The following is a 23,283-nucleotide window of genomic DNA, read 5'->3' on the forward strand; positions in this document are numbered from 1 at the left end:
CTATATCCCCAGTTCTTATTTTTTATTTTGAGACAGGGTCTCACAAGATTTCTGAGGCTGGCCTTGAACTTGTGATCCTCCTGTCTCAGCTTCCCTTGTTGCTGGGACTTCAGGCATGCACCACTACGTCCAGGTTAATCACAATGTTCATGGAGACTTACTTCTTTGATGTGATTACAGGCAAGTCTGTCTTCATATCTGTAACAACAAAACAGTTCTATTAGTTTCAGACAAATTTTTCTTAAGAGGGGGAAAAGAACCTAACAAAAAAACAAGAAAAAAATTACAAATCTAGGAAAGACAGGTGATTCCAAGACTCACAAAGTCACACACCTAGGTGGTTAACACTGTCCTGCAAGCGGCACAAACAGGCTTTATGTGCCATCCTACCCTACACCTGCACACCTGGCAGGTGCTGCCATGGCACTCTTGCTGGGTCAGATGTGACCTCAGAATTCTCAGCTCAGCGCTCTAGCCAGGCAGTGGAGGCCTGGACGGGAGAGCCCCTGGCGTCTGAACGCTCGCTCCAGCAGTCAGACAAGGGTGTGGAGGCCAGGGGAAGGTGCTGTACCCTCCTGTACGCTCAGAGCTGGAGAGGCGTACTCAGCTGCAGCGTGGGCCTGGGCTGTGGGTTTGGGCTGTGGGTTTGGAAGTTCTGGACCTCAGCTCTCACTCTGGTCATCGGAGTGATGGGTCTTTCCACCTAAGTGCTTACTGGGTCACCTATTATTTGGGTTTTTTTTGGGGGGTGGAGGGCAGTACCAGGGATTGAACTCAGGGGCACTCAACCACTGAGCTATATCCCCAGCCCTATTTCTTATTTTATTTAGAGACAGGGTCTCACTGAGTTGCTTAGCACCTCACTTTTGCTGAGGCTGGTTTTGAACCTGTGATCCTCCTGCCTCAGCCTTCTAAGTTGCTGGGATTACAGGCGTGTGCCACTGCACTTGGCACTATTTGGGTTTCTGTTCTATTCCTGTCTCATTCTGCCTTTGTCTCCTTTCCAAACTCAGCCTCCTCTGAAGACATGAAAGTCTTGGAATAAAAGATGCTCAGCTTCTGAGGCCCAGGAAGGAGGGCACATCCACTCAAGAGCAGCAGACCCACCCAGCAAACTGGGAGACTAGGAAGCAGTATGGTTGCTGTTTACAGTTGATGAATTTCAGGGTGGTTTATTAAGCAGCATCATTGTGACTAGAGAAAACTGACAGACTCGACCCCATTAAGATTGTACAAATTACTGTATTCTAAAGTTATTTAAAATAGTTTCTCTCTCTGTGGTTACATAATCAACTTGATATAGTATTCACTTGTTTCACCTTTACCAAAAAAAATGACTACTTTTTACAATTTAACTTTGTTTATAGGTGGTGCAAATCTGCAATTCCAGCTGCTCAAGAGGATGAGGCAGGAGGATTGCAAATTTGAGGCCAGCTCCGGCAACTCAGAGAGACCTGTCTCAAAATAAAAAGTACTGGGGATGTGGCACAGTGGTAAACAGCTCCTGGGTTCGATTCCCAGTCCCCCCAAAACAAACTAAACTAAACTAAACTAAACCTTGTTGTACAATTACATAATACATTTGCAAAATTCCTAAGTCAAATCTATAAGATCTCACCTCTCTCCATCCTGTTTCATCTCTTCCATAGGCATTTAAAAAATTACATTTTTGGGCTGAGGTTGTAGCTCATTGGTAGAGCACTTGCCTTGCATGTGCGAGGCACTGGGTTCGATCCTCAGCACCACATAAAAATAAATAAAGGTATTGTGTCCATCTATAACTAAAAAAAGGTTTAAAAAATTATGTTTAATTGTTTCATTTTTATTTTTAAAAATTAATTTTTTTAGATAGTACATAAGACATAAAAATTTTGTATACTAATAGGGTAATGTGATGTTTTCATGCATGTCTATGTTGTGTAATGTTTAAATTGGATTAAGCATCTCCTCAAATCCTTTCATCTTTAAAAAGTATAACATATGCCTTCCTGTTTGGATAATCAATAGCACACTCCCATTCCTCTACCTGGCTCTCTTCATTTAATGACACACCCCAGTGAGCCCTCCTTCCTGCCTATCTTTGCAGGAAGAACTGAGTGATGCACTGCAGTTTATGTCACCCGTTCCTTTTTGATGGACATTTGGGCCATTTCCTTTCTGTGGATATTGTAAGTAGTGCTGCCACGGACAGCTCCGTGCTACTTCTTTTCAATTTTGCTGGTGTTTCTTTAAAATAAATTCCCAAAGTGGAATTGCTAGATTAAAAGTAAATTCACATGTCAAGGGGCTGGGGTTGTGGCTCAGTGGTGGAACACTTGCCAAGCATGTGTGAGGCACTGGGTTCCATCCTTATTACCACATAAAAACAAATAAAACAAAGACTGCGTTCATCTATAACTGAAAAATAAAAAAAAAATAAAAATAAATTAAAAAAAAGTAAATTCACATGTTGAGACAATCAGATATTCAAGCACAAAACTGAAATTGGACCTTCACCTTATGCTGTACACAAAAGTTAACTCAAAATGGAACAAAATCCTAACTCAAGAGCTAAAACTACAAAACCATCAGAAGACAGAAAAGCCAAATTATATTGTGTGCATGTACAAATATGGAACAACAAACCCTACCTCAATGCATAATTATAATGCACCAATAAAAAATATGGAAAAAAAAAAAGAACAGGAAAATCTGCCAAAGTTGGATTTGGCAATGGTTTTTTAAACACAAGACCAAAAGTACAAGCAATAAAAGAAAAAAAAAAAAACAGATAAATTGGACTTTATTGAAAATAAAAACTACTTCATGTCCATTAGCATGACTATTAATTTTTTATTTAAAAAAAAGAAAAAGAGAGAAAATAAGCGTTGGCAAAGATGGAGGGAAACTAGAACTCTGTGCACTGCTGGTGGGAAGGTAAGATGGCAAAGCCGCTGGAGAAAAGAATTCAGGGGTTCTTCAAAATATTAAACACAGAATGACCACATGATCCAGTAATTCCACTCCTGGGTGTATATGCAAAGAACTGAAAATAGAGACTCAAACAGATACTTGTAGACCAATGGCCACAACGGAATTATTTGCAACAGCCAAAATGTAGAAACAATCTGCTAACAGGTAAAAGATTTAAAAAATGTGGTTTGTCCATAGATTGGAATATTCTTGGTCATGGAAAGGCACAGCGATCTGATATCTGCTAGGCAGGGATGAACCTTGGAAACATTATGAAGCCAGGCACAAAAGAACGAATCTTATAGGATTCCACTTACAAAGTAACTAAGCAGGTAAATTCATAGACAAAAATGTAAAGGTCACCAAGAACTGAGGGGAGAGAGAAATGAAAGAAAAGAGCAAAGTAAACGGGTATGTTGAAGGGTTATGGAAAATAAAACTCTTACACAATATGCACCCTGCCACTGCGCTGCCCTCTCCACCCCCTCCCCCGCCCCCGCAAGAAAAGCAGAGAGAGGAGCAGCTCGGGAGGAGGGAGAGGAAGCTAGCCAAGCATTAATCTCCCAGTAAATCCTTTCCTAATAATAATGGGCCCTACAGGAAAGGGGCAGATACTGAATGCTGGGCCCTGGACTTTGACCTTCCCCCACAGCAAATACTAAAACTCTGCAAAAACAATGGATCCCAGAGAAAGAAAAGCAATGGGCAAGATTTAAGTAGTCATCCCTAGGGATCTGGACTCCTATCTCCCCAGATAACAATGAGTTTCAACCTTTTTCCAACTACCTTCCCAAGTTCAAGTTTTAATCTGCACAGCAAGCCCCTGACTGTCCAAACTGCACGTCCAGTTTCCAATGATTAAACCACCTCATTGTAGGCTATAACACTAAAATCCTCTCTACAACTGACGGCCATTTTTGCATCCAGAAAATGTGCCCCAACGGTAGCCAGTCCAAGAATGAATAAAAGGCTTCTCTGAATCTGCAGAGGTCTGCATCTGTCGTTTTGTGCTTATATACAAAATTTTTCAAAAACTGCTACATTCTTTCTAAGGGCTGTGCCATTTGCCCTCCGACCAGCAATGCACCCAAGGGTGGGTGTGTTTCTCAGGGCTGTAGCAACAAAGCAAATGGCCAAACTTTTGGAATTCTGTCTGATTGCTGAAATGGTATCTCAGTGCGGTCTTCGTTTCTCTACTTTCTTTTAAAAATTTTTTTCCACTCTCCATTTTCTGATTAAAATTTTTTCTAAAAATCTGGATGTAGTGCTGCACACCTATAATCCCAGCTACTTGGAAGTTTGAGGACGGCAAGTTTGAGGCCAGCTTGGACAACTTAGTGTGACCCTGTCTCAAAATAAAAGAAGAGCTGAGCTCAGTGTAGCTCAGTGGTAGAGCACTTGCCTGCGGGGCAGGGAGGGATGGCTAAAAATCCTTTTTAATTATGCTTTAACATTCTGGGTTTTTTTTTGTTTTGTTTTGTTTTGTGTTGTTTTCTCCACTGGGGATTGAACCCAGGGATGATCTACCACTGAACTACACCACCAACCCTTTTTAAAAAATTATTTTATTTTAAACAGGGTCTTGATAAGTTGCTCAGACTGACCTCAAACTTTTGATCCACCTGTCTCAGCCTCCAGAGTCACTGGGATTACAGGCGAGGGCCACTGTACCTGGATAGTGATTCTTAACTACCATGAGTGTTCCTTAGAGAAATACACGCAGATAAAATAATTGTAAATTAAGGAACAGAGGACAAGCAAGTGAGACCTATGCATGTCAGTATGTCTTAACAAATATGTCAATGTCATATTTATTGTTTTAAGTTCTAATTTTGGAAATAAAATAGTACAAAACTCATTTTGTACCACATGTGAGCAAGTACTTAATTACTGCCAAATACACAAGACTCTGCCAGGCAAAGCTTAAGAGCAGAAAAGTCTGAACAACACTTTTTGTGTGTGTGTGGTGCTGGGGATTGAACCCAGGGCCTTGTGCATGTGAGGCAAGTACTCTACCAACTGAGCTACATCCCCAGCCCATAAACAACACTTTTGATAAATCCAGACCTGAGATAAAACACCTCTTCAGCAATCCTAAGAACCCTTTTCTTTTGTTAAGAATTACCTTCGTTGCTCTTCTGGGCAGTAAAGTTGTCAGTGTGCCCTTTTGCTTCTCCTCTAGAATAAGATATGCAATCACAAGTAAAAGAAAATGATAATTTGCCCAAAGAACTGTATGATGTACAAGTTTACCTTTCCATTTAGCAACCAGCTTAGGATCCGAAATTGTGAAGTTCGGACGGCTTCTGGAAAGAATACCTTTTCCAAAGTAGCCCTTTTGAAGAGAGAGAAAGTTCATGTTTAGTTACTGGTTTTTTGGCTGAGGGAAAATATAACCATCTGGGCTAACAAGAGATTCACCCCACTTTTGACAGCTGTGCATTTTCCCTCGGATGATGTCATGATTACTCATGTTGACTTCGGCGTTTTATGTCTCTAATCTTTTGAAGAATACAGGTAAGTTTTTAGTGCACCTCATTCATCTCATTACTAATGAATTCAATCTGGAAATGACAAACAGGGTGACAGAGGGCAGGGCAGGGCAGCTTCTCCCTCACACGTGGCTCAGGAACACACTGTGCCCGAGAGCAGCAGCCAGGCCCCCAGGTTCAAAACACTCCTTGGATTCTTTTCCATTCCAGAATATAAGTTTTCTTCTCCCTGCTGATTCCAAAACAACCACACATTTTCTCCTTTTGGTTAAACACTCTAATAATAAAAATTTGAAATAACAAAAGGAACACCCTTTACCTTCCACCGTAGACTTAACAACTAGAATAAAGAGAGTGTATGTCAATTACAAAGCCTTGTGTTTAGCTACATGTTGCAAATGAAGGTTTTGCTGGGGAGCTGTGGGGATACAGGGCCTTGTGAGGCCTCTTCTCATCTTACCAGGGTGAAGGCCACCCACTTTTCTATAAAATTTCTAGAGAAGGCACACGTGTAGAGACAGGAAGCTCATCAGTGGTTATCCTGACTGGGAGTGGGAGGAGAGGGCCCTGGGTTCAGAAACAAAGCACCTAAAAAATTAAAATTGGATTTCAGTGATTGAAGGGTTATGGAAAATTATATTCCTATAAGACACCTCCCCAAGAAAAATGGAGGGACAGTGTGACTTGGAAGGAGGGAGGAGGAAATTTGGCTAACTATTAAACCTCTCCCAGGGCATTCTTCCCTGACAACAATGGGTCCTGGCGGGGAAAGGAGCTGATACGAATGCTAGGCCCTAAACCTTGACCTTCCCCCATGTCAAATTAGTCCTAAATAACAACGGGCAAGATTTGAGTACTCATCCCTTGGGGTCTGGCTTTAACCTGTACAACTAGCCCCTGATGGTCAAACTGCACGAGCATGGTTTCCAATGATTACATCATCCTCCTTGTACCCTATGAAACCAAAATTCCCTCTGTAACTGACAGCCATTTTCCATTCGGAAAGAGGACCCCAACGGCGCCCAAGTCCATGAAGGAATAAAGGCTTCTGTGAATCCATTGAGGTCTGCTTCCCATCCTTTTGCACTTACAGTGATGGCTGTGCCACTTATGAATTTATAATCACTGAACTATACGTTAACAACGGGTGAGGTTACAAATCACACATCAATCAAGCTGTTTTTAAAAACGTCCCTGGCAATGAACAGACTATGGAAAATACAAAACAAAACAAAAAAAAAGAGAGAGAAAGCAAATGACAAGCCAGTCTGTAACACAAACCCATTACTGCTAGAAAACAGTAACAACTAGAACTTGTACTCATCTAAGAATTTCTAGGGCCTGTGGAGAAGTAGATGAGGAGCCGGGCACATTCTGAAGCCTCCTCTGTCTATCTGTGATCTGGGACCTCTGCCACTCTGTGGTTACCACCAGAAAGGGATGGGGGCAAGTTTTTGTGTTTTACTCATTACATTTCCCTACATCCCTTAGTTTTCTGTTTGTCTGTACAATGAACATGTACTGCCTTTGAAAGATAAAAAAGGTCCATCAACTGACCCTACTTCACATTTGAAATGCGGGTCTGAGGCTGGGGGTGCTGCATCTGCCAGTTCATCACCCTCCCGGTGCATGGCTAGGGGTGCCCGATCAAACTGCGAGGGAGGAACCCACACTGTGTATGGTTTGTTCTGAGGGGATGGGAGAGAAGGGACTGCCTGCTCAGGGTTGGCAGGAAGCCACCATGCCGAGGTCGCACTTACTTTCCCGTATAGCTGCTCAATGTCCTCAGGGTTCCTCACAACCACGTGGTTGTTAATCATTTCGGCACTGAATATTTTGAACTTCTTAGGACCTTGGTCCTGACCAAAAGGGATTGGCAGTGGAGACTCATAATTCTCACACACTCTTCTTTTCTTTTTTGGGGTGTGGAAAACCGCTTCTGCCATTCTTCCAGGGCAACTGTTCTTTAAAGAGTAGACAAGGAGAGTCAATCAGTAGCTACGTTGATCAAAAGCAGAGCGCCAAAATTTCAGCACAGAGCCGAAAACCTTGTAGTCTATGCTAAAAAATAGCTTGTATAAAGCGATTAAATAAAAGGCATGGAATAATCAAGAACATGGGTGCATCCTAGTTGCTTGGGAGGCTGAGGCAGGAGGATCGCAAGTTCATGGCCAGCCGGGGCAACTTAGGGAACTCTGTCTCAAAGTAAAATAAAAAAAGGCAAGGGGTGTAGCTCAGTGGTAGAAGGCCCTGGGTTTGCTTCCCAGTACCACAAAACAAAACAAAACAAAACCAAAATCACAGTTACCTGGAACATCTCAATCCCCCAACTCCAAGAAATCAGTGGTTTTATATCTAACTAAAATGGACAACATTGTGGCTTAGTGACATGCCCTATCAAGCTAGGTCTCCAGGGGGCAGGCACAATAGGATTTTTGCCTATCAGGATTACTGCCATTCTTTCATTTGGCCAACAGACATTTACTGAACACCTTCCTAATATTCAAAGGTGCTGGGGATATAGAGATAAAAACCAAGGGAGACCTTGTCATCAACAAATAAACCTAGTGAGCACCTCGTTTTCCCAAAAAGGACCTTAAGAGCTAATCTACACATTGGGTCAATCGGCTTCCAGTCTAAAATCAATGCAACACTGAAAAGCCCGGCCTTCTCTGCTGAAGGCACAGGAAGACTGTCCATGGTGTCTGTAGGTCTCAAGGTCAGAAGCTGTAGGGTGATGAAGCAATTATGGAGTTACTGGTCATCCACTACCATGAGGGACAGAAGGAAGCTGAAGGCCATCCCTCACCCTTCCAGGCCTCACACTTGGTCCAGGCAGACAGAACAAGCTTATAGCACACACAAAAGCAAATCAGAGGTGACATGGGGCAGGGGTGGTGGTGCCATCCTATAAAGGATGTCAACTGGACATTGTATACTGCAGATGCCTTTAACTCAGGAAAACCCAACTGTAGGCAAGGGGAGAAGGTACTTGGCCAACCACTGGACTCAATGAGCAGCAGATGCCCTGTTACGAGGTGGGAGACTTGAATCTGCTGTTCCCTCAGCATCAGATCTGGACTTGATTTATACTGACAGCTAATGTGGTGAGGCAGTGAAAGAATACGCCAAGTCATACACATATGTCACCTGCCAGACTCCAAGCCCTCATGAAGAACAAAAACTGACAGCTTATCTGGGTGCCCCATACTCAACACCAGCACCTATCAGACAACAGACGAGGAGGCCTGGAACATCAAGAACGTGGCCAAAGCTGAAGGAAGAGGGGGTGAGTGGTTTTAAGGGTTTCATGACCAATAAAAAGAAAGTAAGGGCTGGAGTTGTGGCTCAGTGGTAGAGCACTTGCTTAGCATGTGTGAGGCACTGGGATTGATTCTCAGCACCACATAAAAATAAATAAATCAAATAAAGGTATTGTGTCCATCTACAACTAAGAAAAAAATAAAAAAAAAAAAGAAATTAAAAGCCTTGTTTAATATGTGATGATGTCTTTGTGTAACTGCTCAAGGAAGAAATTGAGGAAGTAAACAAAGACATAGAAAAACAGTATGAAGAAGAGGTAGAGGGCTGGGGATATAGCTCAGTTGGTAGAGTGCTTGCTTTGCAAACACAAGGCCCTGAGTTCAATCCCCAGCACTGCCAAAAAAAGAGAGAGAGACGAGATAGAGGAACTGATAAATTGTCTACAAAGACAACCATGAAAACAACAAAGAAATTAGTATGTCGGATCCTTCTGAGAACTGCCAAACTGTTCTAGTAGCAACATGCTAGGGTAATTTAATTTTTCTTCTCTTTCCTTTTCCTTCCCTCCCAACCCTAGTACTGGGGACTGAATGCAGGGCCTCACAAATGCTAGGCAAGCACCCTACCAATGAGCTGTATCCCCAGCCCTTATTTTATTTTGAGACAGGGTCTCCCTAAGTTGCTGAGGCTGGCCTTGAATGTGCAATCCTCCTGCCTCAGCCTCTTGAGTAGCTGGGACCACAGGCTTGCACCACCACACCTGGTTTAGAATAATTTAATGACTAGTTAGGGCCCCTCAATGGGATACTTGCTGAGCATCACTGCGTATTATACTTATGTATACATATTGCGGTATAGTGTTTATGACAAAACCATGTCTACTACATGTTAATGGGAACCTAAGGGATTTTTCTGCAAGGGCACTGTGACTAGACTTTCACTTTACTTGCTGACTTAGCCCACAACCCAGGCTAAGTACTCGAGTGAAGGAAAAACAATTTATTCCAAAACTGAAAATAAACAATGCTGTGTTAGCGTTTCTGAGGCAGGATGTTGGTCTCCAGTCAGGGAACTCTTAGGGATTTCCAGGAACAATCTGGACTTATCAGATTGTCACATTTATAAGTGAACTTCTGTTTAGTTCTTGACTTGTATGTTACATTTGCAAATAAAAAAGATTGAATAGCTGACTTCAAGAAGTTCCAATTAAATTATCTCAACAAATGAAAAGTTGTTTTCAGTTTGCCTGTCTTGTCTGTCATCTTTGGATTGCTGCATACTCTTAAAAAGGCAAGACTGAACTATGAGACTGATTTACTGGATCTAAAATATGACAGGGGGGCCCTGGAATTCAGATGATTCTAAGGCACCAGTGAGTTTGGGGAAGGCTGCCCTCTGCAAACTTCATGTTTATCAATCAATCTATAAACATTTTGTGTATTTGTTATGTCAAAGCAATGTAGCTGGGTCTTAAGATTATGTAAGTATAATACACAGTGATGCTCAGCAAGTATCCCATGATTTGCAGTTAGTAATACTGATTATTGATAAATGGATTTCTCTGCAGTATAACTGCATTTTTGGTAATATCTTAAATAACCTCCGCTTCTTGATAAAAATTAATCACTTCCTAATAAAACCCTTGTTTATTGGTCAGGGTTCTTTAGAAAACAGAACAGGATGTACAGTTAGACTCTATATTTACTAGTTCTACATCAAAGAATTCATCTAAGAGAAAAAGCATTCAGGAATAAAACTAGGGGCTGGGGAGATAGCTCAGCTGGTAGAGCGCTCGCCTCGCAAGCATAAGGCCCTGGGTTCAATCCCCAGCACCGCCAAAAAAAAAAAAAAAAAAAAAAAAAAGGAATAAAACTATATGCTAAACAGGTACCAGTCATTATTTCGCAACAATAAGTTTAACCACTCCCTCTATAGCATTTACATTGTATTGTAAGTAATCTAGAGATGATTTAAAGTATATAGAAAGTTGTGCAGCGGTTATATACAAATACTACTTTACGCCATTTTATAGAAGGGGCTTGAGCATCCTCAGAGTTTGGTATCCACTGGGGGTTCTGGAACAAATTCCCTGTGGATGCCAAGGGAAAACTATAACCCAAGAGAAGGGCCCTTGCCACAAAACACGGTTAACCTCATAATCCAGGTTCAGTGTCAATCCTGCCTGTGTAGCTGGGCGTGGTGGTGCACACCTGCAATTCCAGGAGCTTGGAAGGCTGAGGCAGGAGGAGCTTGAGTTCAAGGTCAGCCTCAGCAAGTTAGTGAGGTTCTAAGCAACTTAAAGAGACCCTGTCTCAAAAAATAAAAAGGGTGGGGGGTGTGATTCAGTAGTAGCACACTTGGATTCAATCGCCAGTACCAAAAAAAAAAAAAAAAGTCCTGCCTATGTGACGATAATATGTGCATCAAAACTTTGGCTCAAACTATGAGGGTCTTTCGTACATGCAAGCTATCATTATTGTTGTGACCTTGCACAACCCACTTAAGCTCTCTGACCCCAGTTTCTTCATCTTCAAATTGAACAGGTCTGCAGAACTGTAAGGCAAGTCCTCAAAATGTCAAATATAGTCAAGTGTGGGGCCATATCCCTGTAATCTCAGCTACTTGGGAGGCTGAGGCTGGAGGAATGTAAGCACAAGGTCAGTCTGGCAGCTAGAACATGCATCAAAATAAAAAGCAAGGTCTGGGGATGCAGCGAAGTGGCAAAGCAGCACTGGGTTCAACCCCCAGCACCATCATTGTCAACAAAAAAAAAAAGTCAAGGGCTGGGGTTGTGGCTCAGTTGAACAGCGCTTGCCTAGCATGTGTGAGGCACTGGGTTCGATCCTCAGCACCACATATAAACAAACAAAATAAAGGTCCATTGACAACGAAAAAATATTAAAAATAAAAGTCAAACAGAGTTACCGTATGGCTCAGTGATTCCATTCCTATGTACTGATTCAGGGGGACTGAAAACATGTTAAAGGCAAAACTCGTACACAAATGTTCACAGGCATGTCACTCAACCGTCAAAAGATGGAAGCCATTCAGATGACTCGCTGACAAAATATGGTCTATCCATATAATAGAATATTATTTGGCCATAAGAAAGGAGTAAGTCCTGGTACATTCTTCAATATGGATGAACCTTGAAAGAGTTCTGCTGAGTGAAAGAAGCCCGTTACAAAGGACCACATGAGACTTTTTATATGAAACATCTAGAAAAGGCAAATCCACAGAGATAAATTAGTGGTTGCCAGGGAATGGGGGTAGGGGGAATGAGGAGTAATGCCAATAGTATAGGATTTATTTAGGGGGTGATGAAAACGTTCGAAAATTGGACTACAGTGTAATAGTTACCCATTGTGAATATTTTAAGACCAATGAATTGTAGCTTTTAAAAAATTTGCTAGGCAAGTTGCTCTATCACTGAGCTACAACCCCGGTCCCAAACTGTACATTTTAAAAGGATAAATTTTAAGGAATTATATATCTATTAAAGATATATAACTATTTTTTTTTTTTTTTAAACTGGCTGGAAGAACTGCATCTCAAAGGTTGTATCCTGCAGGAGTAGCTTCACAGACACCATCATGAACCTTCTGAAAAAGATAGGACAGAACTCTGACCAAACAGAGTTCATTTTGGGGATTGTGCAGGTGGAGGGAATTCAATAGGACAAACCAGAAGATCTCCAGTTTCATGGAAGAGGTCTCTCAGGTTGAAGCTGGGAAGTTAAGCAGAGAAAGGACCGCTATCTGCCATTCTCCCTATCTGCAGCGAGCACTTAAGGAATGTTTCTTGAGTGCCACGACAGTAGGACAGCATGCTGGCAGAAGTGGAGTATGAATCAAATTACAACTATCAGAGGTTGGTTACAAGGTTCCAGACACTGACTGGGGTCATGTGCACTCACAAGACCTGAGAGAACAGCCATCCTCGTTTCACATCACAGACAAGGAAAGGGAGGCTCAGAGAGGACAGGTCATTTATACCAAAAGCTCCACTGCTGGGGAACACAAGAGGTAAGGCAAGACTCTAGGGAAAGCATGGTAAGTAGACTGACCAAAAAGAGGGATGTCTGAAGCACATAAAAATGAATGGGTAAGATGGAGTCAGTAGTGAGGGAGTTTGCACACAAAGGTTATTTTTATTGTCGGTGTTTTTGTGGTGTCAGGGATGGAACTCAGGGCCTTGCACATGCTAGGCAAGTGGTGGTCCTTCTGCCTTAGCCTCCTGAGTAGTAGGGATCACAGGTGTGCACCACACCTGGCCCAAATACTATTACTTTTTTTTTTTTTTTTGGTACTAGGGATTGAACCCAGGGGCACTTAACCACTGAGCCACATCCCCAGCCCTATTTTTGTTTTATTTAGAGACAGGGTCTCATTAAGTGGCTTAGAGCCTCGCTAAATTGCTGAGGTTGGCTTTTAACTTGTGATCCTCCTGCCTCAGCCTCCCAAACTGCTGAGATCACAGGTGTGAATCACCGAGATCGGCTCAAATACTATTCTTACTCCCAATGTACAGATGAGAAAAGTGGGGGGCTGGGTGCTCCTATAAATGATTGTTATGCTTCATTTCCCAAACCCCAACATGCCTATCACCCAGGCATGCGTACAGTATATTTATTTTGTATCAAAAACAAGCAGCCTGTTGTTTATTCTTTCCTTGTGCCAACAACTTAACACCTTTTAGCTGCTGAGTAAATGTCCATCCAAGAACAAACAAGGGAGGACGTGGTTTCATTTAATTTTTTCCAGCCCCCTAGGACCAGATGCCAAACATGCCTCCCATCCAGCAAAGCTGGTACTGCAAGCTCCAATTGCAGTACCTCCTGATCTCAGGGAAACAAGGATGGAAGGGATAAGGTAAACAATCCTGCCTCTGGGGAGCTTTCAAATTAGAACATATAAGATATATAAACAAAGGGTCAACCTTTGAAGGGTGCTCTAAGGATTAAATGGGTAATTTAGTGCAGAAAGCACCTGCACAAGGTCTACCACATGGGAGTGCTCAGCAGATGGCAGATGTAACTGCAATAAACAACTGTGCATACACCACAGTCTGGGGGAGACCACTTCCTGTCTTAACTTATCCCTTTGATGCTTTCCTTGCATGTGTGTCCCCCTCACCCCAACCCCACTAGAGTGGGAGGCTCCTCATTGGCACAGGGACTGCTGGACACCCCTGGACTTTCCCAGCTCCCAGCACTGGACCAGGCTGAGCTTCCTAGAAAGTACCTAAAGCAGACCAGAGACCCCCGCCCAGAAGACCCTTGCCCTAATTCAGCAGATATCCCATCATATTTGTAACATACAAGTTCCTCTTCTTGTCAGAAAGTTTTATAACACAATATCAGCAAAAATGTCAACCCGCCCCCCCCCCCTAAAAAAAAAACACCTCTCAATGTGGGATAGGACTTCCTATTTCTTGTGAGGACCAAGTCATTCTGTCTTGCAAAAACTAAGTTTGGCTGCAGACCTGATGAGGTCACTTCTGCTTTTGTTGTAAAACCGCTGACTAATCGAGAAAAAAAAAGGGGGGGGGGGACAAAATGTACTTTCCGTGAACTCGAAGGAAAAAAAAAAAAACAAAACCTTTTATGTAGACTCCTACAGAATTGCAAACCTCCAAGCACTCCCCACCCGCTCCCTTGGGTGAAAAAGTCCAAGAAATTCCATTCTCGAGGTCTAGAGAATGTTGGAGGGTAGTCCCTCTGGACCCTGCAGTCAATAAACCGGCTTCCTGAAAATTCCTGGGGTGTCCAGCCTCTTCTGTCCTACACCGAACCAAGCGCTACAGGTGGGCGACAGGAGCGAGAGGGTCAAGCCTGGCAGAACTGGGGAGTCAGGCTCTTCGCCCCGGAAAGGTCTCTGGGCCGCTTCCCCTCTCTCCCTGGAGGGCTTTCGTAGGGACCCTGTCTCTTCTCGAAGCAATTCGCCCACCCGGCTGGGCCCCGGCGCTCTCCGCGTCCGAAAGCCGTCAGCTCCTCGGGAACCTTACCTTCCCCGGCACCGCGCGCTCCCCGTTACCCGGGAACGCCGGCCGGGGAGGGCGGGCAGACGCCGCTGCCGTCAAGCAGCGCGGCCGCAAAACGAGCCGAGTGCGCAGACGCAGAACTCGCGGGCGCCCCACATTCCTCCGCGTTCTCAGCGGAGTGCGCCTGCGCACGGCCTGAAGGCGGGTGTTCCCTGCACCAGCTGGCGGCTGGCTATATCTGCGGATGAGGCCACGCGTCGGGTTTCTTTCTCTCCCTCTTCGGCAGGCATTCTGCGGACAGCCTCCCTGCACAGATGCTGTTCTCCTTTAATCCGCTCAGCGATCCCGCAAGAACCATTTTACACCCGGGATTCGAAGTTGTTTGCCCGATGTCCTATTGCATTGGGACTAGTGGAACACGTACCTAGAGACTCCTAGCCCCTCGGAGGGATGGGATGCCACCACACTTTATTAGAATGCTGCGGCCTTTGGGGAACGCTTCTCAACTCTCCGTGCACCACGGGGGTCGCAGGAGCTCATGTGTTTAAGCTGCAGCCTGGAGGGATGCTCCCTCTTCTGGACACCGGACCAAAAACCGCTGTGCTCTGACTGTCTTCGGCATTGTAAACGGGACAACAGCCCCAGAGGCCAACTTAGTTAGAATCGCCATCTCTGCCCTCACTGACTCTGTGACCTTGAGTGTGTGACTTTCAGACCCTCGGTTTACTTTACTGAGAAATGGGTCGTCAGGATAAAAGTTTTTGCTTACCTGGTTATTGAAGGGTTATGGAAAATAATATTCCTGCAAGACAGCTCCCCAAGAAAAACGGAGGGACAGTGTGGCTCGAGAGGAGGGAGGGGAACTTAGCCAAATATTAAACTTCTCCAGTACCTCTTTTCCCAATGACAAATAGGCTCTGAGGGGAAGAAGCACTTTCATCCCTTCCTGGATTCATCCCCAGCGTCTCCACCAAAAGCAAACATTCACCCCTTCCCAACCCCAGTGGATCTTGAATGAAGGAGGCAAATACTGAAATGCTGGGCCCTGGACCTTTACCCTTCCCCATTGCAGATGGGTCCTGGAAGGAGAAAACCAAATAATGAAACTCTGGGACAATGGATCCCAGAGAAAGAAAAGCAATGGGCAAGATTTGAGTACTCATCCCTTGGGATCTGGACTTCTGTCTCCCCAGATAGCAATGAGTTTTGGACAACTACCTTCCTAAATTAAAGTTTTAACATGCACACTAGCCCCTGACTGTCCAAACTGCACGTCCACAGTCTCCAATGAAACATAAAACCCAGACTCCTGTAACTCTGGGGCCATCTCCATACCCAGAAAATGGGCCTTCCCGGGCCTGATCAATTGACTTCACTGCAGAATAAAGGAAAGCTTGCTGATCTGGGGTTTGCTTTCCATCTCCTGCCTCTCATCGTGGGTCATGAGCTTATGGTTATTTCAAAGGAGTCTGACACACACCTTCTCAAAGCTGAATCACAGGTTCTTCAGCACACAGACCTGGGAAGGAGGGAAAGGAATGACAATGGAGGTGGGTAAATAACACTGGAGAGATTCATGGGGGCTGAGTGTAAAGCAGACTTTAAATTCTGGATCTTCTCCAACTTCCTTTTGCCTCCAGATCTTGGCACATTGTGTTGTCACTGCTTGGAACATCTTTCTTCCTTCTGTTTGCTACAGTTATTTCTGGGCATCCTTTAGGTTTCAGCTCAGATCTCATCTCTTCCAGGAAACTTCTTGCCTTCTGCCACCTGCTTGGGTGACCTCTGTGTTCTGCAAGAGTCTGACACAGCCTAGATTGTTCCTGTTTGCTGGTCCTTCTTAACCAGACTATGAACTCTTGGTAGAGCATGATCATGATGTGGCATTCACTGGCTGCTTTGCCTGCATGGGCTTCAATGGGTAGGCTAGAAGTGCAGGCTTCAGATGTGAAAAGACAAATGAACTTCTTCATGGTTTCAATATTGAAAAAAAAAGTGGTGGTGGACAAGGAGAAGCAGAATACAAGTGTCTGTTTTCCATTGCTACAACAAAATGCCTGAGGCTGAGAATTTTACAAAGAAAAGAGGTTTATTTAGCTCCAGATTCAGGGGCAAATCATGGCCATTGGCTCAGCTCTAGCAGATGGCAGTGGTGCATGCAGAAGGGAGAGATCCCATCAAACAGGAAGCCAGACAGCAACTCAGGAATCAGGCTCAGCCAGTTCATTCTCATGAGAACCCATCACACAGAGACCAGTGTTCCCTTCTGAGGTCAGTGCCCCCAGTGACTTAAGGATGTCCCACTAGGCATCATTCTCAGAGTCCTACCACCACCCTGAGGTCTAAGCCTGCAACACATGAATCCTTAGGGGATTCATATCCGAACCATAGGGAGGGGTAAAAGACTGGATTGGGCAGGGAAGAGACTGCGGGGAGAGGAAGTGGAGGAGGGGAGGCTGTAATGCTGTACCAGAACTTGCAAATTTGGGAATGCAGGCTGAATTTTTTGTTTGTTTGTTTTTGTTTTTTAAATTTGCAATGCTTGGGACCAGAAGTGTTTTGGCTTTTAGAATATTCGCGTGTACATAATGAGACATCTTGGGGATGGAAAGCCAACTCTAAACATGAAACTTATTTCTGTTTGACGTACACCTCACACTCACAACCCAAAGGTAATTTTATATAAGGTTTTTGGTGCCTCTGCATTTTCTCTGCCACCTATCCTGTGAGGTCAGGTGTGGGATTTTCCAGCTGTGGCATCGTGCCGAGCAGTTTCAGATTGTGGGGGGGACATTTTAGATTTTTGATTTTTGGATGAGGGATGCTCAACCTGTAGCTGGTTTTAGAATTAGAGGGTTAAAAAAAAAAAAAAAAAAAAAAAAAAAAAAAAAAAAAAAAAAAAAAAAAACCAAAACACAAAAAACCAGGGAATTCACAGTCCCAGTTCCTCATTTGACTGAAGGTAGTTCTAGAAGTGCTGAGAGTCGCCAGAGCTAACAGAACGAGCCTGGGTGGGGCTGAAGCTAGAGCCCAGGGCTGTGATAGGTCCCAACCTGGCACTCTGCTTTGAAGGGCTTGGGATTACCTGCTAATGGGACCTCGGGTGGCGCCATCTGGAGCCCTGTCCTCACAGAGGATCGAGAGTCGAAGAGAATGGGAAGCCCTTTCCCAGGAGTTTCTCCTCAGTGTGCCTCGTACACCTGTTGTTAGGTTTCAGACGCCCCCAAGCAGAGCGCTTTGCATTCTGGGCATTATAAACCTGTAATGAGACAAGGAAAGAACAGGAATGGCTACAGTCGTGTGTTATGTAGTGATAATAAGCTGTATTTGGTATTTGCCTGAACTTGTAAAGCTAAAATAAAGGCACCTGGTGACAAACTTGCGGTGTGGCAGGATGACACTCCTGAACAAGGCCGAGATGAACCTTGATCTATGATCTGAGTGGGGGCTCCTAGTCTAGTCGTGTTCTGGTCTTTATTGATGAAGACCAGAGCGTGACTGGGCTGAAAATCACTACTTAAACCCCTGGACTTTTGGAGCGAACTGTCAGCAGCACCGTGACCAGAGGGCTCCATGTTGCTCTGTCTCTTGACTGCCCCGGCTGCTGTCCACTCCATCACTGATTGCTGTCACCGAGGCCGGACAACTGACCACCTCTCCTGCGGCAACAACTGCCACCCAGCCTCCGGCTTATCAGACACCCGAGGACAGCCAAAGATATGTGAGGAGCTGAGAGAGGCTACGGCTGAGAAGAATCCCCTCGGTCTTGCTGACTGACTTCTTGGCTAAGAGACGTTGCATTGAGTTAAGTCCATGGAGATTGGACTCTAGGTGAACAAGGGAGTGAGTCTTCAATGTATTTGTGACTTCTTATTATTAGGAATGTTGCGTGTACATTGCATGAATAAAATCCACTTGTTGGAACCAAACTTGATTCCTTTCTTACTGCTTGCGACAAAACCTGTCATTTTCAAACATACACAAAAGTAGAGAGAATCATCTAATAAATCTATCACTTCAGACTTTGGTTCCCTCCCTCCCTTCCTTCCTTCCTTCCTTCCTTCCTTCCTTCCTTCCTTCCCTCCCTCCCTCCCTCCCTCCCTCCCTCCCTTTCCTTCCCTTCCCTTCCAGAGATTGAATCCAGGGGCATTTAACCACTGATTCGCATCCCCAGTTATTTTTAATTTTTAAAAATTTGAGACAGGGTCTTGCTCAGTTGCTTAGGGCCTTGCTACATTGCTGAGGCTTTGAACTTGAGATTCTCCTGCTTCAGCCTCCCCAGTTGCTGTAATTACAGGCAAATGCCATCACACCTGACTCGTATTTTTATTTTGAGACAGTCTAGCTAAATTGCCCAGGCTGACCTTGAACTTGTGTTCCTCCTGCCTAAGCCTCCAGAGTCACTAGGACTACAGGAGTGCACCACCAAGCTTAGCACGTATAACAATTTATTGAGCATTTACTATGTGCCAACCACTGTATCTATTATCTAATTCTCATAACAGACCAGTGAGATGAGTGTCACCCTCTGTTTCACAGGTGAGGTTACCTCACTTGCCTGTGGTCTCGTGGGTAGGACATAGTGGAGGTCAGATGAGAATCCGGGTCCCTGGGACCAGGTCCAGGGCTTGGATTTTAGTCTCTGGTGCAGGATACCAGAGGGCAATGCATAACATAACTTTCAATATATATATATAAACACAGCTGGCACTAAGTGTTGGGGGGAGGTCAGGAAAACAAGGGTTGAAGGGCCTGGAGGTGGTGGCCCATGAGCTGAACCTGGAAGGAGGGTGGATGAGCAGTGTGCAAGGCGGTGTAGCCTAGGGAAGGCCCACGTGGGAGGCTGCAATGGGCTTTGAGGCTCTGGAGCCAGGGAGGAGCTGGGCCCGGCGCGGGCAGGAGGTCGAAGCCGTGATAAGGTCCGATAGGTAGGGCGGGGTCCGGTTGTGGAGGCGCTTGAATTCCAGGCTTGGCTTTTGGACTTTACCCTGTAGACAATGGGGAGCCACCGGCATTTCTGAGCAGGGCTGGGCAGCCCCGGCCGTCGCCCCATTGTTTTCCTGCGCCTGGGTCAAGGCCTGCAGTACCTGAGTGCGTCCACCAGATGGGGGTGTTTCAGCAAACTTAAACCACTCGGACTGGCGGACTCGGCTTCCCTGAGATGAAGACCAGGACCCCACCAAGGATCCACGTCTTATGCCCAGCATCCTCTACAAACACACAGACCAACCAGCCAACAAATCAATAAATGCAAGGGCCGTGAAACAGAAAGTCAAGGCAGGGATACTTGCCGATGAGACAAAACCTTAGCTAATTTCACAGCTTTGAAGGAAAAACTGTCCAGATGAGCAGGCTAGGGAATTGCGTCTCAAATGTCCTATTTAGGACTGACGTCTCCCAATAGCTCTTTGAGGTAGTTGTTCTAATTCCAGTTTTCAGGCAAAGAAGCTGAGGTTCCAAGAGTATAAATGCTCCATGATTTACCCTGCTGAAGCCAGGCGAGGTCAGGGAGGGGAGCGTCCCATGTGGGCAGGGATGAGCTGAGCCAGATCCCAAGGCATTGAGTGGCTGGGCAAGGTCCTGTTGAAGCGCCCAGGGACCTCCTGCCCAGAATTGGGCACTGCCTCTCTATCTTTTTTGGCTGCTAGAAAATCCTATAGAATGGACAATGGCAGCTGCCTCTTTTCCCTGTTCCAAGTGCTTTTAGAGAGAGACTCAGTCCTTCCCAACAATACCGTGGGCTATGCCCCATCATACCCATTTAACCGGTAAGAAGACAGATTCGGGGTTGGGGTCGTGGCTCAGTGGTAGAGTGCTGGCCTCACACGTGTGAAGCACTGGGTTCGACCCTCAGCACCAGATAAAAGTAAGTAAATAAAATAAAGGTATTGTGTCCACCTACAACTAATAATAATAATAATATTTTTAAAAAGAAGTAAACAGATTCAGAGAGGTGAAATGACTTGTCTGAGGTCACACTGGACATAAGTGCCAGAGCGGGGAGTGGATCCCAGGAATGTCTTCTCCTGCCCTGTGTCTTCCCACAGACTATCAAACATGTCTTGCTTGGGGGTCAACTTCCTAGAGAAACCTGTGCATATATATCCAAAGAGAAACAAAGATTTGTATTAAAGCATACTGGTTTGTAATTTTAAAAAAAAGGTAATGGATACCATAAAATGTGATATAAAATGGTCATACACTGGAATACTATGCACCCACTAACATGAATAAACTGAGATCAATATAGATATCAATATCTCTATATCTCAACATGGATAAATTTCAAAAACATGTTTGGGGAAAAAGACCAGAGACAGAATGATAGGAATCCCATAATACCATTTATGTAAATTAAAATATACACAAAGCAATACTGAATGTATGTATAGGTGTGTTGTCATTTTTTAAAATGTCCAGGAAGTATGTGCCTGAAACTCATCAGTTATCTGTGGGAGTTGGTTAGTACAGAGGGGGACTTTGGCTTTATTTCTAATTAAAAACAAACAGAAACCAATGTGGGTGGTGGGCATAGAGGTGATTGTTATATTCTTTGTTATGTTTATTTCTCGATTTTATTTATTTTATTTTTATTTTTTATTTTTTGGTACTGGGGATCGAACCCAGGGGCACTTTACCCCTGAGCTACATCCCCAGCGCTTTTTATTCTTTGAGATAGGGTCTCAGTAATTTGCCGAGGATCTCACTAAGTGGCTGAGGCCATCCTCCTGACTCAGCCTCTGGAGTCACTGGGATTAAAGGTCTGTGCCACCATGCTAGGCTTATTGGTGTATTTTAATATTTAATATTTGCACAAGAAGATCCTTTAAGCAGACAGATAAATAAAATGCTGGAAAAACAACAAAACCAAAGTCGTTTTCCTATTTCCGATCAGCTGTTTGAAGATGGTGGTGGTCAGCATTCTGGGAGGGCCAGAGAGGAACCCGGGAGGAGGTGGGAGAAGAAGGTGGTCCTCTGTTCTGGTCCTGCAAAGTGGAGACTCACGGTCTCTTTGGTGGCGACGTGGGCCTTTCCAGAGGAGGAGCCCTGTCGTAGCATCCCATGCATGATCCCACACCCTCCCTTGGTGTTCCAGCCCGGGGTGAGTGAGCAGCAGGTGCTGAGCAGGCGAGGACGTGGGAACCCCTTCAAGGAGGACTTTGAGAACTGGGGAGGGGTGTGGGGACCCCAGAGAGAGGTGGTTCCACCATAGGAGCCAGGTGGCTAGCAGTGGCCGTACCTTCTACCTCTCTCCCTTCTCTTTGCTTTGGTTGTTTTCTCCGGCTGGAAAATAAGGTCAGTCCTGTCCTCTTGTCTTTTCTTGTCTTCCAGGGCTGTGGCGATCAGCGTGTCCGATCTTGAGTGCTAATGTGTTTTGTACACCATCAATCACCGATCAAGCCCGGCGCGGTGGCGCACGCCTATCATCCCGGCGGCTCGGGGGCTGAGGCAGGAGGATGGAGAGTTCCAAGCCAGCCTCAGCAACCCCCAGGCGCTAAGCAACTCGGGGAGACCCTGTCTCTAAATAAAATACAAAACAGGGCTGGGGATGTGTGGTTCAGGGGTCGAGTGTCCCTGAGTTCAATCCCTGGTACCAAAAAAAGAAAGAAAGAAATCAAGTACAGTCACGCGCTGCGTAAGGATGCCTTGGTCAACCAAGGGCGGTGCACCCAGCTGGGAGGGATGGACAGCCGGGGAGCTCAGGAGCGGACCATCCAGCTTGCGTGAATTCACCGTGATGTTTGTGCTGGGATCGTTCAGTTGTGCACTACAGGGGTGTGTTCTGCAGGTCTCCTTTTCTGCTTCTTCTATATTTGTCATAAAAGTGGAAAAGAAAGGTGCTTTACTTTAAAGGTAGTTTTAGATGTTGAAGGACCTTTATTTTACTCATTTATTTCTATGTGATGCTGAGAATCGAACCCAATGCCTCACACGTGCCAGGCAAGCGCTCTACCACTGAGCCACAACCCCAGCCCCAGGTGCTTTATTTCCATGGGGTAGTTTTTCCCTTCTGGTGCTCCTCACTACGACCTCTCTCATTAAATACTTTTATTCTCTCCCTTTTAAAGATGAGGAAAGTCAGCTGGTGTGCTGTGGTCCACCGCCTGTAACCCTGGCCACTTGGAAGGCTGAGGCAAGAGGATTTCATGTTTGAGGCCAGCCTCAGCCACTTGGCCTAGACCGTGTCTCAAAATTAAAAACAAATTAAAAGGGTTATGAGTGCAACTCAGTGGTAGAGTACCCCCAAATTCATTTTCCAGGACCAAAACAATAGAAATAAAAAAGTGATATTCAGAGAAGTTACATAACTTACCCAAGGTAACCCAGCCAAGAAATGGCAGATGTAGGATTTAAACCTGGGTCCTTCGACCTCAGGACCTCTTTATCTGTGTTGGTGCTATATTGATAGACTATGTTTTATGATCTCATATCATATCCTTAAAAAGAGATATAGAGAAACCTTCATGTTTTATTTATTCTCCCTTTCTCTCAAAACAACATAAAATTTTTCTTTGTTCTAAGTTGCTTTTGTCTTGTGTGTGACCCTCCCCCCCCAGTACATTCCCACTTCTGATCTTGGGCTTATAATTTC

The 23,283-nt window shown here is 44.7% G+C and overlaps 1 protein-coding gene across 10 annotated transcripts in view; it reads right to left on the reverse strand.

Annotated features, from left to right (window-relative positions):
• The window catches only part of TSEN2 (tRNA splicing endonuclease subunit 2), a 42,111-nt gene extending 27,337 nt beyond the window's left edge, over window positions 1–14,774 (reverse strand). For 7 of the 10 annotated variants that reach the window (XR_013760895.1, XR_013760896.1, XR_013760897.1 and 4 more), the window contains exons 1-4: window positions 14,715–14,765; window positions 7,205–7,408; window positions 5,206–5,287; window positions 162–198 (exon numbers count right to left, since the gene is read on the reverse strand). Coding sequence is in view for 6 of the 10 variants with exons in the window: in XM_079122310.1 (XP_078978436.1) it covers window positions 162–198; window positions 5,206–5,287; window positions 7,205–7,390 (305 nt within the window). In the remaining 4 variants the exon portion in view is untranslated. Of the gene's footprint in view, window positions 1–161; window positions 199–5,205; window positions 5,288–7,204; window positions 7,409–14,308 lie in introns of those variants that run through there. The other 3 variants (XM_079122309.1, XM_079122307.1, XM_079122308.1) reach the window with 3 other exon arrangements.
• Window positions 14,775–23,283: the final 8,509 nt, after the last annotated feature.

Source organism: Sciurus vulgaris, assembly GCF_902686455.1.
Source record: "Sciurus vulgaris genome assembly, chromosome: 19".
NCBI classification, from domain to species: domain Eukaryota; kingdom Metazoa; phylum Chordata; class Mammalia; order Rodentia; family Sciuridae; genus Sciurus; species Sciurus vulgaris.